Raw genomic sequence first — 17383 nt, 5'->3', positions numbered from 1 at the left:
CTCCAATTTTCGCGAACTATCCCAGAAATACAGTGTAATAGGCGACAGTTGTTAGCATGTAGTCAACGCAATATTAATATCAAAATAAAAAGTAACTTTGAGTTGGCACACCTTATATCTCTGCTTACAAAACGATATAATTTGTATGAAATTCACCTCTATATTAGTAAAGGGTTCTACTCCCTTACAACATATTGCGTGTTATATCATTGCGTGGGTCTCGACCATAAAATTAAAGCCCGATTTTTATCCTCGCCAATTTTAGTCTAGACAAAACAAAATAAGTCCGTATCATGAATGACAAAATGACACATAGAAGCTTAATTAAAAATTAAACGCTTAATTCTGTAATCGACGTAAAAATCAAAACCCGATTCATCCGACGATTTACGTGACAGTGACAAATGTTTCACCTTGAGAGGGCGTTTAACTCTAATCTCTGTACTTTTGTAGCAGCTAAAAGCGGTCGATATATCGACCACTATTTTATTTTCCAACTGAAGTTATTTAAATTAATTGCGAACTTAAAACACAGCAAAGAAAAGTGTTAGTCTAGAAGTTTCTAGGAAAATTCTTTAGTCAATAAATCGACAGCAGTGCAGCAAAACACCATTGGTAACGTTACGTGCGGCTATTGTTCTTGGAATTTTAAGACCTTAAAATATATGTATTGAAATTCCCATTAATATAATTAAATATATAAGAAAGACTGAATGATAAATAAAAATATTCTTATCAATATTATATTTTATGTTGTATTGTTCCTTCTTTCAATCATTGTAGTTCATAATAAAAATGGCACATTTTACGTGAACAGCTTTTTTGACGATTTATTACGCATTATTTATTATTTTATTATGTATTTTTAAAGTACAACATAAATATTGTCGAATTTATAAATAGAGTCATGTCCCGATAAACTGTCACGTAAGTAGTTTGTCATCAAGTACTTTGCATAAATCATCAATCATAAAATTTAACAACGAAAAAACGACGTAGATTTACGTATGATTTAATGAAAAATAGAAAAATAATTACAAATGGGTTATATCTTAGTGTGAACTAATGAATTGTAGGAAAGAAGTGGATACATAGTAATCCAATAAAATAATAACAGTTAAATATACGTACGTAAAGGTAATAATAGAAAAATTCCTCTTTCTCAACAATTTTGTGCAGATAAATATCTTTTTTAACCTTTAAAAAATCCTGACGACGCAAGAAAACGTATTTTTGTATTATTAGGATTTTTAGAACCTTATTTTTTTAATCTATATCTCAAATATTGGTTTTCCTTTTATCATATAATTGATCGCAACCTATACCAAAATGAAATTCATAGCATCTACACTTATCTGTGTCGCTGGCAAAATGTCAGCATAACGGACACAAAAAAACGGCAACATAATGTGGATAGGGGGCTAAAGAATAGGATTATACATTCAAAAATTTTAAGATATGTGTATGATAAGCAAGCCTATGGGTGAGGTTAACAGAGGATGGACGCGAGTGCTTAGAAGGGTATATAATATGTACGAGTAGATACGAATGAAGAACGGCAACATTCTAGTCCAGCTACTGGTACGAACAAAAAATTACAAAATAAAACAACAAACAATTTTTATTATTAATAAATATACGTTTTTTTCACTAATTACAATGCATAAATTGATTGAATAAGGTATGAACAATCAGGTGGTATATCGGATTTTGAATTTATGTTTTACATGGTAAATACCACTATTTCTTAAAATCTATTGTGACACGTGTTTCGATGCATTCCGCATCATTTTCTAACACCATATGTGAAGCTAAGTCCTACGTAATTTTATAGTTGTGTCCTTGGAACGTTGAATAATGAAGAGTGGGTAGGAGCTCTTTTTTTGGAATATTGGATTTTATTTACACACTCTATTATTTTAATTTATCTTTGCTTTTATAATAATTCGAAAAGTCGTATTAACAGCGCGTGTAATATCGGATTTTACATACCTAACGCATTTTAATTGCTACATATTTGTATTTATAATTCGAAAAATCAATACTTTAGTTCATCATTTTTATTTTAAAATTCGCTTACTGAAACACGGCATCTCGGTGATTTGTTAACTTAACAATCCCTTATATCTATATTCTAATTTAGAAGAGTATCAATTGTCTTTTTTTCTATTAATTTATTTGTAACATTTCAACGGAAAATCTGATGATAACGCAGCATCCAAAAAGGAGTACATTTTGAGTAAATATAACTTGGGAGCGGCTGAGGATTATAAAAAAATGGAATATTTGCCACTCTTTAAGGGTGTACTCTCAAATATATAAATCCAGTACGCGACTGGCTGCGCGAAAAGCCAGACGTGTTGTTTGCGCACATTTTTTAAAAATACAATAAGAATTAGATATATTTTTTAAGAAAAAAAAATTTTTTTAACTCCTTGCCTTTCAATAACTCTTTTCTTTTCAATATCATAAAAGTATTTAGAAGAAAAACTTATTTTTTCAATACGATAACGATATTTTAAGAAAACGATTCAATTGCGTCAAATGTTACCGGGTTTAAAGAAAGTTGTGTTGCTATTTATGCTAACATATGTAGGGCGTTAAAAAAATCAATAATGGGCACTCTTCAACTCTGCAAAGCGATGACGATCTATCATTCCTTCGTTTCGTCTTCCTCCTCGAAGCTCACGATGAGCTCCCCCTTGGCGACGCTGGCGCCCACGCGAGCGTCGCGCGCCTCGCGCACGCGGCCGTCGCGGGCCGCGCGCACCACGTACTCCATCTTCATGGCCACCACCACGAACAGCGGCTGGCCGGCGCGCACGCGCTCGCCCGCGCGCACGAGCACGCGGTCCAGCACACCGGGCATGGGCGAGCGCGCCGAGCCGGGCTCCAGCGCGGCCGCCGCGGCGCCCAGCTTGCTCGCGTACCCCAGCGCCGGCCTGTCGAGCCTCACTTTACCATTCTGAAATAAACAATACTTGTACTCCGATCCATAACCGGAAACACATTGCGAGACCGAGTAAGAAATATCGACATTTGAAGCATGTGTAAGACGGAGGATATCGTGAGGCGGGGACGACAACGAAGGCGATACTGGAAGAAACATATAAACAGAATGTCAGAAGACAGACTTCCACGTATCGCCCTCTAAGGCAACCCTGAAGGACGCAGACCCCCAGGCAGACCTCCGAAAAGATGGAAAGACAGCTGGGAGCCGACATCCCAAGAGCGACATGGGGAGGCACAAACAGATCCCTAACAAACAGATCTACATAAAGAAGAAGAATAATACTTATACTATTACCGATTATAATTACTTATTTTTTCTTCCAAATTCGAGGTAAAGGTCCAACATACTTTAAGGACATACTCGCAAACACAGAATTCATTAATATTCTTTTTTTTATTTCTTAAAACACAGTTTTTGTATATATTTTTAGTATTATTTTATTTTTTTATTTTTTTTACAAAATACATATTTAACCCTTCACTGCATGGTGTATCAAATTTGTTACATACCCAAAAGTTAGTGTTAAAAGGTTCTTTAAAAATATAAGCAACCATTTTTTGTTGTTACTGATATGATACATTCATAACTCACGTATTTAGTTCATAATTTAGCCAAAAGACGCGCTATGAACGCCAAAATAATAACTTCACTTGTCTCTCGAAGACGAACTGTCAATGCAGTCATGCAGTCACGCAGTGAAGGGTTAAATAATGCAAAATAGTTGTTAAATATACAAATTAATAATTTAATAAAACCCTTATCAGCACACCAACGGTGCATAGGGCACTGCTTCATATAAACGCAGTGTTATCTTGATCGTTTACACATGAAGGAAAGGTGATCAGCCCTCCGCTTCAGGTACCAGTCCAGGGTAATATTGAACAAATATTACAGTGAAAAAATCACTTATATTTATTTGACCCCCCCTGAGAATCGAACCCGGGACCTCCAGAACGGTAGCCGAGCGTGCTGATCATTACACTACGGAGGCGGACAAATATACAAAACATTTCAAATATAACGTTTCTACCTCTCTAATAAAGTAGATACCTACTTGTGTTTAGAGAGGGAGTTCATTTTCCAATTCTTGAAAAAATATTGAAAAATTTGTTTTTCTTCGAAATAAATGTAATGTTTTGAAAAGAAAAAAAAGTAATTGAAAGATGAGTTAAAAAAAAAAAAAATAACAACATTTTTTTAATTTTTTTTTAAAATCCAATATGAATTAAAAAATTTGGGCATGGTGAGAAGTGTGGCCCATCACACAGCCGATCCGTTACTGAATTCTATGTTTGCGAATAATGCCGTAACTAAATTATTTCGAAAATTATACTACAGAGAATTACAGTTACAGTTTGATGTAAAATATTTAAATTCCCCGCGTGTCCATAATTTTACTTTATACTTACATCATTATTGTTGCAATACCTTTATATTTTATAAAAGTGCTATATACTGACCAATGATAAAAACAGGCTAATTAATACAGCAATTTGATCATCAATCAAAGGATAAATTGACGAACAATATATCCTTCAATTTTATCAACAAAAACTTTTCAGGTTTTTTTTTTGCATATTTATTAAGAACTTTATATCTATAAGTATATTATATAATATTCAAATTATTAAAAAATTCACCTTATCGAAGATATGAACATTTTGTTCGGAGAAGACGACATTGCATCTGCTCTTGGCGTCATTTATAGTAGAGTTCAGAACCCAACGGTTATTTTCCTTGCTAAGTTTTCCAGACACTTTACAAGCCTTTCCAGTGGAGGTGGTCACGCTGAAGGTTCCCGGCTCCTTCTCGTACACCACCTTGGCGGAGACATCTAGCGAAACAAATAAAAAACAAACTTCAACATTTTTATCTGTTTTTTATTATATACACTTGGGTCTGTTTTTATGCGGATCTTTTTCATGCGATTTTCAAATGTAATGGAACTTATCCCTTATTTTTGTAGGTAGTTCAAGTTTTTTTTTATGCGAATTCGCATAAAAAAATCTTATGTGAAAATAGTGTTTCTTTCACCCAACACGACATGCTTAATTCAGCCACTAGATCAGGACATCCTTTTCACTTTTAAAAAATATTATATTAAGAACACCTATCGACATATACTGGATAAACTAGAGAATGAGACACTAACTGTACCTGAAGTTTGTAAAAGCAAACAACTCCTGGGTCCTCTCAAAGCATTCTCACCGTACACATTTCATAAAATTTTCGGCAATTTTTGCAACGTTTTTAACATTTAATAGTAAAAAAGCACCACAAAGCGTATTTCTTCAGATATTTAATTCATTTTCAAATCAATTTAGCTTATTACAAAAGCAATGAATTGGAAAACAGTTTTCTTAAAAATGTAGACTAAAATGTCTTCTTTTAAGCACATGTTCATTTGAAACAATCAAGTGAGTTTTACTCGATATATGGGCATTAACATCATCTAATGGCAAAAAACCGCAGATACTTTTTATATGACCTATTATATATTGTATTTTTATTTTTATGATTTATTTATAAACTTTTTTTATACAATTTTTGGTACATTCTATCATATTGATTTGAAGTTATGCGGTTTTTAAAAATAATGGGACCTATCCCCCAGTTTTGTATGTTGTTCAAGTCCTTTTTTATGCCCCGTGGAACGTATCTATCGCATAAAGAGACCCAAGTGTATATGAAATATAAAAATACCTGATTAAGATAAAAAAGTGCAACAATGGATTGATAAAAGACGTACCTTTTCCATTATACAAAAACTTGAATGTCCTCTCGAGTTGATAGTTCGGCCTCCATCCTACAGGCGCCACGTGAATACCGCTGTCACTCATGTTCTTCGTACTCTCCATTTGGTCATTAAGAACCTATTTGAAAAAAAGGAATAATAGTTACAACAATTATAGAAGGTAAAAAAAGGTCAAGGACAAATGTCCTTAAAAGCTGGAAGATTTTAGCATCCAAATAAATGTTTAGTCAAGCCTAGAAACCTCTTCTAGACAATCGAAGATCGATGTAAGGATGCTTCATTGGAAATCCATATGGGAGAAGAATGGTATGAAAAATCATGAACTGTTACTCTGCCAAACCAGAAGGTCCCAGGGTTCTTCTGAAGGGACTGTGGATGACCTTAAATAGGATTCGCAACTTGCGAGGACGGTACAACTTCCTGCTCCACAGACGCGAGCTGACGCCGTCTCCTAGATGCAATTATGAGACAGAGAACTAGGCTGTCCAGCACATAGTGGAGGAGTGCCCTACTAGAAGACACCCTCGTGGCCTTAAATACCTTCACAAAGCTACACTAGGAGCGGTCAAGTGAATGGAGAGCCTAAACCTGCGCCTGTAACGCAGTCTAACGGCCTAAAAGCATTAGTATATTTTGGCAGAGCCATATAAAAAATAAGTCTTCCTCTTCTCATGCCAAACCTATCGGAGGTTGGCGACCATCTCCTTAAATCTACGCGATCCTAGGCCAGTCTGATGAGGGCTGCTGCCTCCCTTATTGCAAATCACTGTCGAAAATGTTTGACCCGTGATGTTCTTTTACGCCCCAAGCCCCGTCTGCCCCCTACCTTTCCCTCTATTAAAATGTGTAGAAAGGCATACTTTTCTCCACGGAATATGTGGCTTTTTGTCTTTTTTTTGACAGAAAGCAAGTATAGAAGATAAAAGTTATGTATAATTTTTATATAATTCAGAAATAATGTAAATGTACTTACCGTAGCCAATACGGCTCTGATTAGTACGTCGTCTTCCAGGATCTGTTCCGGGAACAAGGTGGCCTCGTGATCCCTGATGAAGGAAGTATGGACGTCTCCGGATCGGAAAGCTGGATGCTTGCAGAGATCCAGCAAAAAGTTTACGTTTGTCTCCAATCCGGTGATCTAAATGACAAAAAAAATTCGATCACAATTCAACGGCTTGTGGTTTTTGGGTAAATTTTTGTTTATAACAAGGTTTATAGATCATTAAGTGGATTTTTGTTTCTTCTAACTAAATAAATATGTTTTTATTGAAATCTGTGTTGGGAACAGGAGGGATAATCTAGTGTGGGCCAATCAGGAACTTCTCAGCATTTGCTCATTGCTGGGAGGAAACCATGTTAAACTCCTCAGAAGAAGTTTAGAGGTCTATAATCTATGATGACTTAAAGATGAACTTGTATAACATTGGATGCCGAATAAATGACAATGAAAATATATACCTGATAATCAGATAAAGCATCCTTCATTTTGTCTAACGCAGTCTGCCTGGACGGAGCCCACGTGATCAGCTTCGCAATCATGGGGTCATAATGAACCGACACCTATAAAGAAGTTCATGGAATGCATAAAAATACAAGTATCTACTTTTCTCAACATATGATATTTGATTTGTATTATGCTGGTATGGAGGAAATAAAGTTGAAGAGTAACAATATTGATAAGATTAAAGAAGAGGGCCATGTAGAGAGATTGGATGAAATTAGAGTGAGAGGGTTTGTGCGATTTAGTAAAATACTACCTTAAAAGCCCTTAGACTAAAGTAAAGGGTGAAAAAATCACTTATATTTATTTGGCTCCCCACCTGGAAATCGGGCCCGGGACCTTTAAATATGGTAGCCGAGCATGCTGACCATTACTCTACGTATATAAATCAAAGTGTCGGCTTATTGTATTATACCTCGTCTCCCATGCGGGCTCCAGCCTCCACGCGCACGCCCTCCCCGCCGGGGGCGCTCAGGTGACTCAGGACTCCGGCGCCGGGCAGGAAGCCGCCGCGGGGGTCCTCCGCGTATATCCGGGACTCGAACGCGTGTCCCGACATGACGATGTCTGCCTGCTCCACCGGCAGTGGGTGGCCGGCCGCTATCTTCAGCTGCCACTCCACTAAATCAGTACCTAAAGCATAAACAAAATATGAGAAAAACGTTCTTCAATCCTCAAATTTTACAGCTATGTACGTTAATTATCGATGTGGTACTCTTATTTAATGTGGATACATCTTAGAATACTACTCATTCCATGGACCGATATGTGCCCCAAAGAGCAAGAACAGGGAGACAGTTGCTGACTGATATCAAGATCCGGAAGGTGTCCTATCTGGGGCATGTGCTGAGAGAAGAGAAGTACGAGCTATTGCACCTAGTGGAGGGTCCATGAGGTGTGGGCAGAAGGCAGATCTCCTGGCTCCTGAATATACGAGATTGGATGGGAATCAGGAATGTAGAGGCGCTGAACTGTTTAGAGCTGTCCAAGACAAGGAAAATTAATTACTCTCGAGTGATAGTCGACGTCAGGGGGACCTGACATGACAAGCACAGGAGAAGAAGAATTATCCGGTAAATATAAATATTTACCAGATAATTCTGATAAATCAGTATTTCTTCGAGCGATTAGCACAAATTAGCAGTGTACAACTTGCAATTTTTTGTCTAAACGGACTTTTTACTAATTAATTTCAAGTTGAGATAAGAGGGTTTCCTGCACAAAAGAATAGAGGGAACGATTGGGGGAATAAACGCCAGAGGACGTCCACGCTGCGAATACCTCAGTGTCTTATACGAGTACACGGGCTGCTTGACAAATGAGGAGCTAAAGAGGGTTTCGGAAAATAGACCAGAATGGCTATGGACATGGACATGTCATTCGTTGCTGCAGACCAATCCACAGGATCGAGACCAGGAAAGAAATATTTCCAGTATGAGGGGCTGTTGGATCTGGGTGCTCAAAATGTTATAAATTGATGAATTTGATTGTTGGTTGAACCTGTGATCATCTCGGTGATGGGGTGCTCCACTTGCAGGCGCGTGTTCATCTCCATGAAGTGGAAGGCGTGCGAGTGCCGGTCCAGGATGAACTCCACGGTGCCCGCGCCCACATACCCCACGGCCTGCGCGGCCCGCACGGCCGCCTGCCCGAGCTCCCGACGGGTCTCCGCAGATATGCCCGGCTGAAACCGACCACACACGTCAACTGGACTTCCCCATTCCACCCATGAGTGATATGTGCATATATGGTGTAAGTTCTGACACCAACTAGAGTATGGAATTTGTGTGACATTCTCCATTCTTCCCTGATATATGCATATGTATAGTGTAAGTTCTGAATTGATGACATACACAATAGAATATGGATTACGTGTGACATTCGCCATTCTACCCATGATTGATATAAAAAAAGGAAATACTCATAGACATCGAATGCAAAATCGAAGGCAATATCGATTTCTGGAATATGTCACTTCCCAACTATAAAGCAATAATAAATACAATATTTTAGGCTAATGCATAATTTATTGTTTTTTATATGTTCATACTTGTTTAAATAAGTACTTTTCGAACGAATAATATACTTAAAAAGAAAAACATGTATTATTTTATCATAAATTATACAATATGTAATATATTTTGTACAAATTGGCTACGGCCGTTAGTAATGGAAAAAAATGTATTAAAAATCGTTTCCGGTAGTTTACTTACAGCTGGCGCCTCTTCGATGATTTTCTGATGCCGTCTCTGCACAGAACAATCTCTCTCGAATAAGTGCACCGCATTCCCGTGCATATCAGCAAACACCTTCACAAAGAATCAAACGTGATGGTTATTAACTATGTATTAACTATGTAACATATTGCAGGTACTGAATGAAGATGTCTAGTTACCTGAACTTCAACGTGTCTCGGGTCTATGACATATTGCTCCAGCAGGACATTATCGTCTCCGAATGACTTCATCGCTTCTAGTTTAGCAGACTCGAGTGCTGAAAGGAAATCCGCTTCAGTCTCCGCGATCCTCATTCCCTAAAAAAATAAAGAAAAAATTCTCCTAGCGTGTATGTGTTTATGCAATACTGTTATCAAAAATTATATGAAGAAAAGAAAAAATACGTGACAATTCTATGATAAAAAGTAACATGTTATAATCGGCAGCTTGGAGTGGAAGGGAGGGAGATGAAGATCCCCAACGATGGACCGATCAAGTTAAGATGTTGGAGCGCTACGTGCAGCGCAGTCAAGGGATAACTGGAAGGATTCATGCTTCCACAAAGGCCACAACCCTCAGTAACAAGGAATAAGACGGAGAAGAAAAATATGTTATGTGTTCCATTTAAATCTCAAAGTCAAGATTCAAAACAAGACAGAGATTTTTTTCAAATGTTTATAAGTTTCTCCCTGTCTAATATCTACAAGGATTAAAGCATATTCTGCTTACATATCGTATGATTATTTTGTTATACAAAACATATGTACGTATATCTTCATTTTAATATCAAAATCAATGGACACAATTTAAGTAAATGATACATTTAAATGATCCCTAGATATAATACAATAGATCAAAAAATTATATCAATCAAGATTTGTCTCACAGTTCATATATTTTTCTTATTATTTTTATCATAATTGAGGACAGGGATTGGAGGAAGTTAAGGGCTGTTCTAGATAGAGCGAGACAGAGAAGCTGAAGCTGTAGAAATCTCTCTTGGGACAACTAAGAAACACGAAGAAGAAAAAGATATAAAAATTAAATGCGTACAGGAGGTTTCTCATCGTAGGTTCTACATCATAGAATGCTAAGCATTCCATGGACCGATATGGTCAGCAACAAAAATGTACTCCAAAGAGCAAGAGCAGGGAGACAGTTGCTGATTGATATCGAGATCCGGAAGATATCCATCCTATCTGGGGCATGTGCTGAAAGGAGAGAAGTACGAGCTATTGCACCTAATCATAAAAGGCAAAATAGAGGGTCAACGAGGTGTGGGCAGAAGACAGATCTCCTGGCTCCGAAATATACGGGATGGACGGGGAACAGAACTGTTTAGAGCTGCCCAAGACAAGGACAATTACTCTCGAGTGAAAGTCGACGTCAGGGGGATCTGACATGACACGAACGAACAGGAGGTTTAGACCGCTACTGTAAGCCACAAAGCTCAGAGCACGAGTGAGAAGTAATACCTTGCCACCTCCTCCCCTGATGGCCTTGATCATGAGGGGGTACCCGACCCTGGCGGCCTCCTGTTGCAGGCGCTGGACGCTCTGCTCCTCCCCGTGGTAGCCCTGGATCACCGGCACTCCGGCGGCTGACATTATGGCCTTGGATGTGCTAACAACATGACCAACAAAAACTAAATATTCAACTTTGTACATCAGTGCCAATATACAAGTATCTATCCAGCAGAATAAGTTTACATAATACAATGACTTTTTTTTTCATAATTTTTTTTTAAACTAAGGTGAACTGATGAGTTTTCTTATCTCAAAAGAAAACAGAGTTTTTTTTGCAATAAGATGAGCACAAGCTAAGCCTCTTTCCATTCTTACACTGAAGATGAACCTAATACTAGTAGATATCTCACGTTTTAGAAAGTAAGTATTTACAAAAAAATACTATAAAGAAACCTTTTATCTCCTTCTATATTGAATTATCATTTTTCGTATTCCCAATCAAAATGAAGAAGCCAGATGTGAAGGTCCTCGCCAAACAGTTACATTTCCGATATTGCACAAAATAATTTTTTAAATGGAAATCTGTTCTGTTTACTGTATTTTATCGAAATATTAATTAAAATAGCTACAAAACGTGACCAATCCTGTGTTAAACCAATATGAAATCATTAAATCGCACCAAAACGGAACAATTTTACGAGCTAGAATTCCTGATTACTTAAAATCATTTACAATTGAAATGTAACGTTTTGGTGAGGACCTCCACAGATAGACTTAGGAGTATTTCCAAATTTCCTCACCGGATAAACGATGCCTTCTCTCGCCTCATCCTGTCAATAGAAATTGTTAATTTTGTATTGAGAAAAGTCTAGTTTTCTTATCACCTTTTGATTCCCATGTCCCTGATGGCGGAGGAGGGCGGTCCGATGAAGATGACCCCGTTCTGCTTGCAGGCCTCTGCGAACTCCAGGTTCTCGGAGAGGAAGCCGTAGCCCGGATGGACGGCCTGGCCGCCAGAGCGCTTGCACACCTCCAGGATCTTGTCTCCGCGCAGGTAGCTCTGCTGGGAGGGCGCCGGACCGATGTGGTACGCCTCATCAGCCTGAACATGAAAAGTATGTATTTCTGTTAAATCAAATAAAATCAACTGTATTTCGATAATTTGACAGTTGACAGTTGATTTGTAGGCAGTGCGTTTCATCATAAGTCTATGCGCGTCGTAGGTTCAGTGAATAGGCCGAAAACAATATTCAGCTTGATCCTCTTTTTCAGCTCAAAATTTTTTTCACTGATGAGGCACATTTTTGGTTAATGTCAATAAGCAGAATTACCGAATGGGATTGGAGAAAACCCAGAAGCCTTTGGCCGAGGCACCCTTACATCCATTAAAAGTCAGTATTTGGTGTGCTTTATGGGCAGGTGGAATCATTGGTCCATATTTTTTTAAAGACCAGAATGTTACGGTCAATGGAGAGCGCTACAAAACCACGATTACTGACTACTTCGTACCTCAGTTGAATGGCATCGTTGTGACGGAGCTGTGATTTCAACAAGATGGCGCAACATTTCACCATCAATTTATAGCGGAAAATTTGAATTTGTTTACCTCTAAAAAAACACCCTATGCTACATACCATTTGAACATGAATAGCGTTCTTATCGACGTCTGAATACACGGCCACGGTCTGGATGCCCATCTTCCTCGCCGTTCTGATGACTCTGCAAGCTATCTCTCCCCTGTTGGCTATGACGACCTTCTCTATCGGCCTCACTTGGATGTCTTTTTTGAATTGGCGCGCAATTTGACAGTTGCACCGGAAGCCATTGTATACGACCTGGCGTACTGGCGGCGTACTAAAAAGGGAAATATATATATTTTTTAAATTACAAAAAGAAACATATGTATTTTTTCGCTTATACATAATTTGCCATGTAAATCGACCTATTTGTACAAAGGTTCTTAGTTTCAAATGTTTAGTTTTAGCGTTTTATGCATGAAATGAAAAGAGTGTGAAAAATGAAGACTCCAAGAAGCATATCAGCCAAGAGTCTTCGAGATAGAATAAGAAACGCCAGGATCAGGGTTATATATGCGAACATCAAACATCTAACCTCCTCCCTTAGTCCCTCTACCTCCTTCCTTAAACTCCCTTTTTCCTTTGCCCTCCTTATTATCATCTTTTGTAATTTATGTTTTTTTTATATGTTAATTCGTAGTTTGTGTTTTTTCTAATGTTCAAGTACTATCTACCCTCTGATTGCAAACAGCTATATATGGTATCAAACGTTTTGACCAAATCACGTGTCTGTTTTTGGTTGGTTGGAAAATATTGCTTTTTAGCAATAAGCCCGCCAATGTACATATTTATTTTTTGTACATGAAGTTTCAATAAATAAATAAATAATTAACATCCAAAATAACGCTGCTTTCATAAATTGTAGTGCCCTATGCACCGTTGGGTGCGGATAAGGGTGTTATAAGAAAAAACAATTTGTATAATCAAAATAAACTTATTAAAACAAAAAAATCTTACCATTTTCTTAGCCTATTTAAAATCCATACATAAGACATTTCGAAGTGTTGCGAAATCTATAAAATAAAATAAAAAGTTTATTATTTACCTTTAAAAAAATCATTTGCACTTAAATATGGTAAAATCAAATGATTTTTAAATGACAAAAAAAACATTAAAAAATAATATATTACTTAAAAATAGTATATTGGTTAAAATAGATTTCATAAACGGGGATGTAAACTTATCATAATTTACACTACCGTTTTATTGATAAAAGTATTAACAAGTTACGCACAAGATAAAAAAATAAATCTGTTCAACTAAATTTCGTATTTAAACGTATTCATTTTCACTTGATGACAATTTATATTGCGGCCGCGGTTGACATAATGTCGCTGCATTAATTAGTTTTGTTGGCGTAATGGAAAGTGATTTTTAATCATTCTTACTTTATTGAATTACACTGAATCTAAGTAGGAAGTTAAGAGCACATGATTTTCGGTAATATTTGCGCTATACCAAAACTAAAACTAAGTACTGTTTACCGCATGCGACTTATCGCCGGAGTTGATAAGAGGCAAACTGGCCCCTTATCATTCATTTGGTACCTAACTACACCGATACGTCACAACGCAGGGCCGAATGGGATGTGTCACGAATGAAAATTTCAAACTTTTTCCTTAATCATAATCCTGTTAAAATTTCAACTAGTAACGATTTTTAGGCAGAGAGAATAGAACGCCACAACACTGTGTCTTTGCAAACATTAGTCGCCTCTTCCACGTTTATGCATCTCCTCATACATACCCGCCGATTATTTCGACTCCTAACCTGACCGCTTAAAAATACTTTAATTTCATACTATTTCTGTGAGCCTAAGCGGCTCATTATTAGAAATAGGTATCAAATTGTGGTAGAGTGGGCTCGAACCGATAAACCGATGACTCTAGAGTCCGCGACACTAACCGCGGGACCACAACCCGACATTATTATCTATTTCATATAAAATAGGTGTTATGTCGATCCCGATTTTTTTTATCCTACCCTCATCTAGGTAAAATCATTTTTTTACTATATTACCCTCGCTCAGTATCCCGTGTGTATAAAATTGTTATTTGTTTTGTTACGCTTCACAAAATTTCTGACATTTCATAATAAATATAAATTTTGAATAAATTTGCATTTCTGGCATTTTCGTTCGTTTCAAAACCGTCACTTGTGAATTTTGCTAGTGCAAATACATAATTGCTATTGTCTACGTACTAGTATAACTTGTGCATGACCACTATTCGCTGAAAAAATGTCGTTTAACTCTTAATGTCACAACACACCCGATAACTTACTAAAAAATAAGAAAAATCGAACTAGCACAATGACAGATTGAAGGCATAGTAGGGATACGTTTTTTTCCGTTTTCCATTACGTTCAAAAATAGTCCTTATAAACTTCATAATAAACTAATTTTGATTAAAATACTAATAAAATAGACTTGTTAATCTTCATTTACTTGGGTTACCCACACGTTCTTAGAAAACCAATGATTACCAGTCAATTGCGCAATTACATAGCATCGGATCAATTTTCGATCTCCAGTGTATTGAACGAATGAGAGGAAATAACGGTAAAACAAATTTATGAGGCGAATGTAAGTGGAAAAAAGAGCAGAGGAAGACCGAGAAAAACATAGCACGATCAGGTATGCCAAATACTTGAAAGCTGTCAGGTTAGGAGTCGTAACAATCGGTGGGTATGTATGAGGAGAAGCATGAACGTGGAAGATGCGAAGAATGTTTGCAAAGACATAGTGGTGTGGCGTTCTATTCTCTCTGCTTACCCCTGCGGCGAAGCGGCGTGATGGTTAGTTAGTTAGTTAGTGTATTCTTTCCAGTACCCTTGATTATAACCTAATATAAAATGTAAACCCACACACAGGCCATGCCTTTGTGGGATCTTTTTTGTATTAATATAATATTTTTGTACTTGTCATTATATTGTGTTGTGAAATGAACACAAAAAATTAAAATAAAGAAAAAATAATAATAAACCAGCGACGCTCATTGAGTGGCTATCAATTTCGAAATAAACCTTTTATTTGGTGAACAACACTGTCACTGACAATGACAGTCATTGTGTTTATTTTGTTTTTTCTTTCTTCATAATAATGAGTGCATCCAAACCCATGTCACAATATATTATATTAAATACATATGTAATTGTATTCATCATGTAAATGCTATTTTTTTATTTCCACCGATCACAATTAACCCATGAGTGCTATTATCCAATCACGGGCATTTTAAAACTGTTGTAAAGAATTTATATCCGATATTCCTATGTCACAATAGATTTCACTAAATAGTGTTGTCACCAAATAAAAGATTTATTTCGTAATTGATAGCCTCTCAGTGAGCGCCGCTGCGGCACGTGCGGAGCGGTGTGGTTTTGTTTTCTTCTTTATTTTAATTGAATATGAATTTCACAACATAATGTAATTACAAGTACAAATTTTTTATATTTTTTATTATTATTTAATATGATTACAAAAGATTTTTTTAAAGTTTTAATTCATTTTATAGACATTTCTACTTTTACAATCTTTTGAGATTAATTTGAATTAATAACGCAGTTCTCTCCAATAAAGATACTAAGTTCTCCAGCTTGGAGATGGACTTACACTTATGATTTATTGTGTATGTTTGTTAGTAATATAATTGATTTTTAATACAAAAAATATCCCTCAAAGGCATGGCCCTTGTGTGGGTATATATTTTATTTTGGGTTATAATAAAGGGTAGGTACTGGAAAGAATACAATAGTTTTTCAGTGGTATCTCGAATTACGAATTTGATTCGTTCCGAATGTGATTATAATCTCTAAACTCACTTAAAACAAGCATGCCGTACGTACAAGTAAATATGTACGTCGTGTTACAAATAAATGTTACATATTATTTATCGTGTTACAAATAGATTATTCATATTATATGACCTATTATATAGTAATGCATGCAAGCGTAGTCCGTGGGTATCTTAAAAAGTCTCATGTAGAGCATCACCTAACGTCTAAGTGACTCTGAAATCTTGCTGCGGTTTATGCAACACACTTTATCTTGTTCCTACTTTGGCTCCAACTCAACAAGTTAAGTTAGCCTATTCCTACATGTGAGCGAGTCTACTCTATTTGTTTAAAGTTACTATAATTTCGTAAATTTATTGAGTGGAAAATTCTAGGTAAAAACACTCGCGTCATGTAGAGCAGTTCGTATGTATTAACTGTATTTTCAATTTCTTACCCAACCGGCTCGAAATAAAATACAAAAACACCACCTTTCTGAGTGCACTCCTGTCTACGATAAGAATATCAATGGCGACTGACCCAAACCATAGGTTCACACTTCTTTTTTTTAATTCTGTTTTGTCGATTCCTAAATTTTGCTTTAAATTCCAGTGCCTACTAGATACTACACCAAAATGCCGCACAAATGATAGGCAGGTGCCTAATGCATAGAAACTGTCAAACGTCACCTTTTGGCGATTATCTTTTCATTGGTAAATAATAACCTATCCAATGCAAGATGTCATTTTTATTTTATTTAACGAGGGCTTTTAATAGGTCATTGGGCTTTATCAAGCCTTTCACGTCAGAACATCGCATGTCGATCGTTTTAAACATATAAAATACTTGGGCATTTTTTTTGTTTGTTTAATTAATATTTTTACAGTTACCAAAAAAATACAAATCTTCCCCTCGTAACTGCAGTAAAAAATCGATTCCTTCTGACTTATCCGCATTGAATGATGCATCAAATCGACAGTGTCAACTTTGTTAATTTACATAAAGGTGAGATGGCCAATTCTGCATTTCAGTTAATATTATGGTCCAGGATAGGTCATATTAGCATAAATAAATATTAAAA

General features: G+C 36.6%; 1 protein-coding gene across 1 annotated transcript; it reads right to left on the bottom strand.

Moving 5' to 3' along the window:
- Window positions 1-1603: 1603 nt before the first annotated feature.
- On the bottom strand, window positions 1604-14054 carry Mccc1 (Methylcrotonoyl-CoA carboxylase 1). The gene is made up of 14 exons (XM_088271419.1): window positions 13917-14054; window positions 13486-13541; window positions 12586-12805; window positions 11836-12053; window positions 10961-11108; window positions 9665-9802; window positions 9483-9578; window positions 8770-8953; window positions 7685-7902; window positions 7227-7328; window positions 6742-6906; window positions 5763-5886; window positions 4654-4847; window positions 1604-2965 (listed from the first exon to the last, which is right to left on the bottom strand). The coding sequence occupies exons 2-14, from the start codon at window positions 13521-13523 to the stop codon at window positions 2654-2656; spliced, it is 2157 nt and encodes a 718-aa protein (XP_088127545.1). The 5' UTR covers window positions 13524-13541; window positions 13917-14054; the 3' UTR covers window positions 1604-2653.
- Window positions 14055-17383: the final 3329 nt, after the last annotated feature.

The sequence above is a fragment of the Brachycentrus maculatus genome, unplaced genomic scaffold, assembly GCF_059751285.1.
Source record: "Brachycentrus maculatus isolate JH-2025_06_01 unplaced genomic scaffold, ASM5975128v1 h1tg000440l, whole genome shotgun sequence".
NCBI classification, from domain to species: Eukaryota; Metazoa; Arthropoda; class Insecta; order Trichoptera; family Brachycentridae; genus Brachycentrus; species Brachycentrus maculatus.
Note: the sequence above shows the minus strand (reverse complement) of the source record. Positions and strands in the feature narration are given on the sequence as shown.

Coding starts and splice junctions, on each gene's coding strand:
- Mccc1 (XM_088271419.1), bottom strand. CDS start 13,523: ATGTCTTATGTATGGATTTTAAATAGGCTAAGAAAATG. Junction 5,887..6,741: donor TCAGAGCCGTATTGGCTACG/GTAAGTACATTT, acceptor TTTTTCAAATAG/GTTCTTAATGACCAAATGGA. Junction 4,848..5,762: donor GTTTTTGTATAATGGAAAAG/GTACGTCTTTTA, acceptor TTGTTTCGCTAG/ATGTCTCCGCCAAGGTGGTG.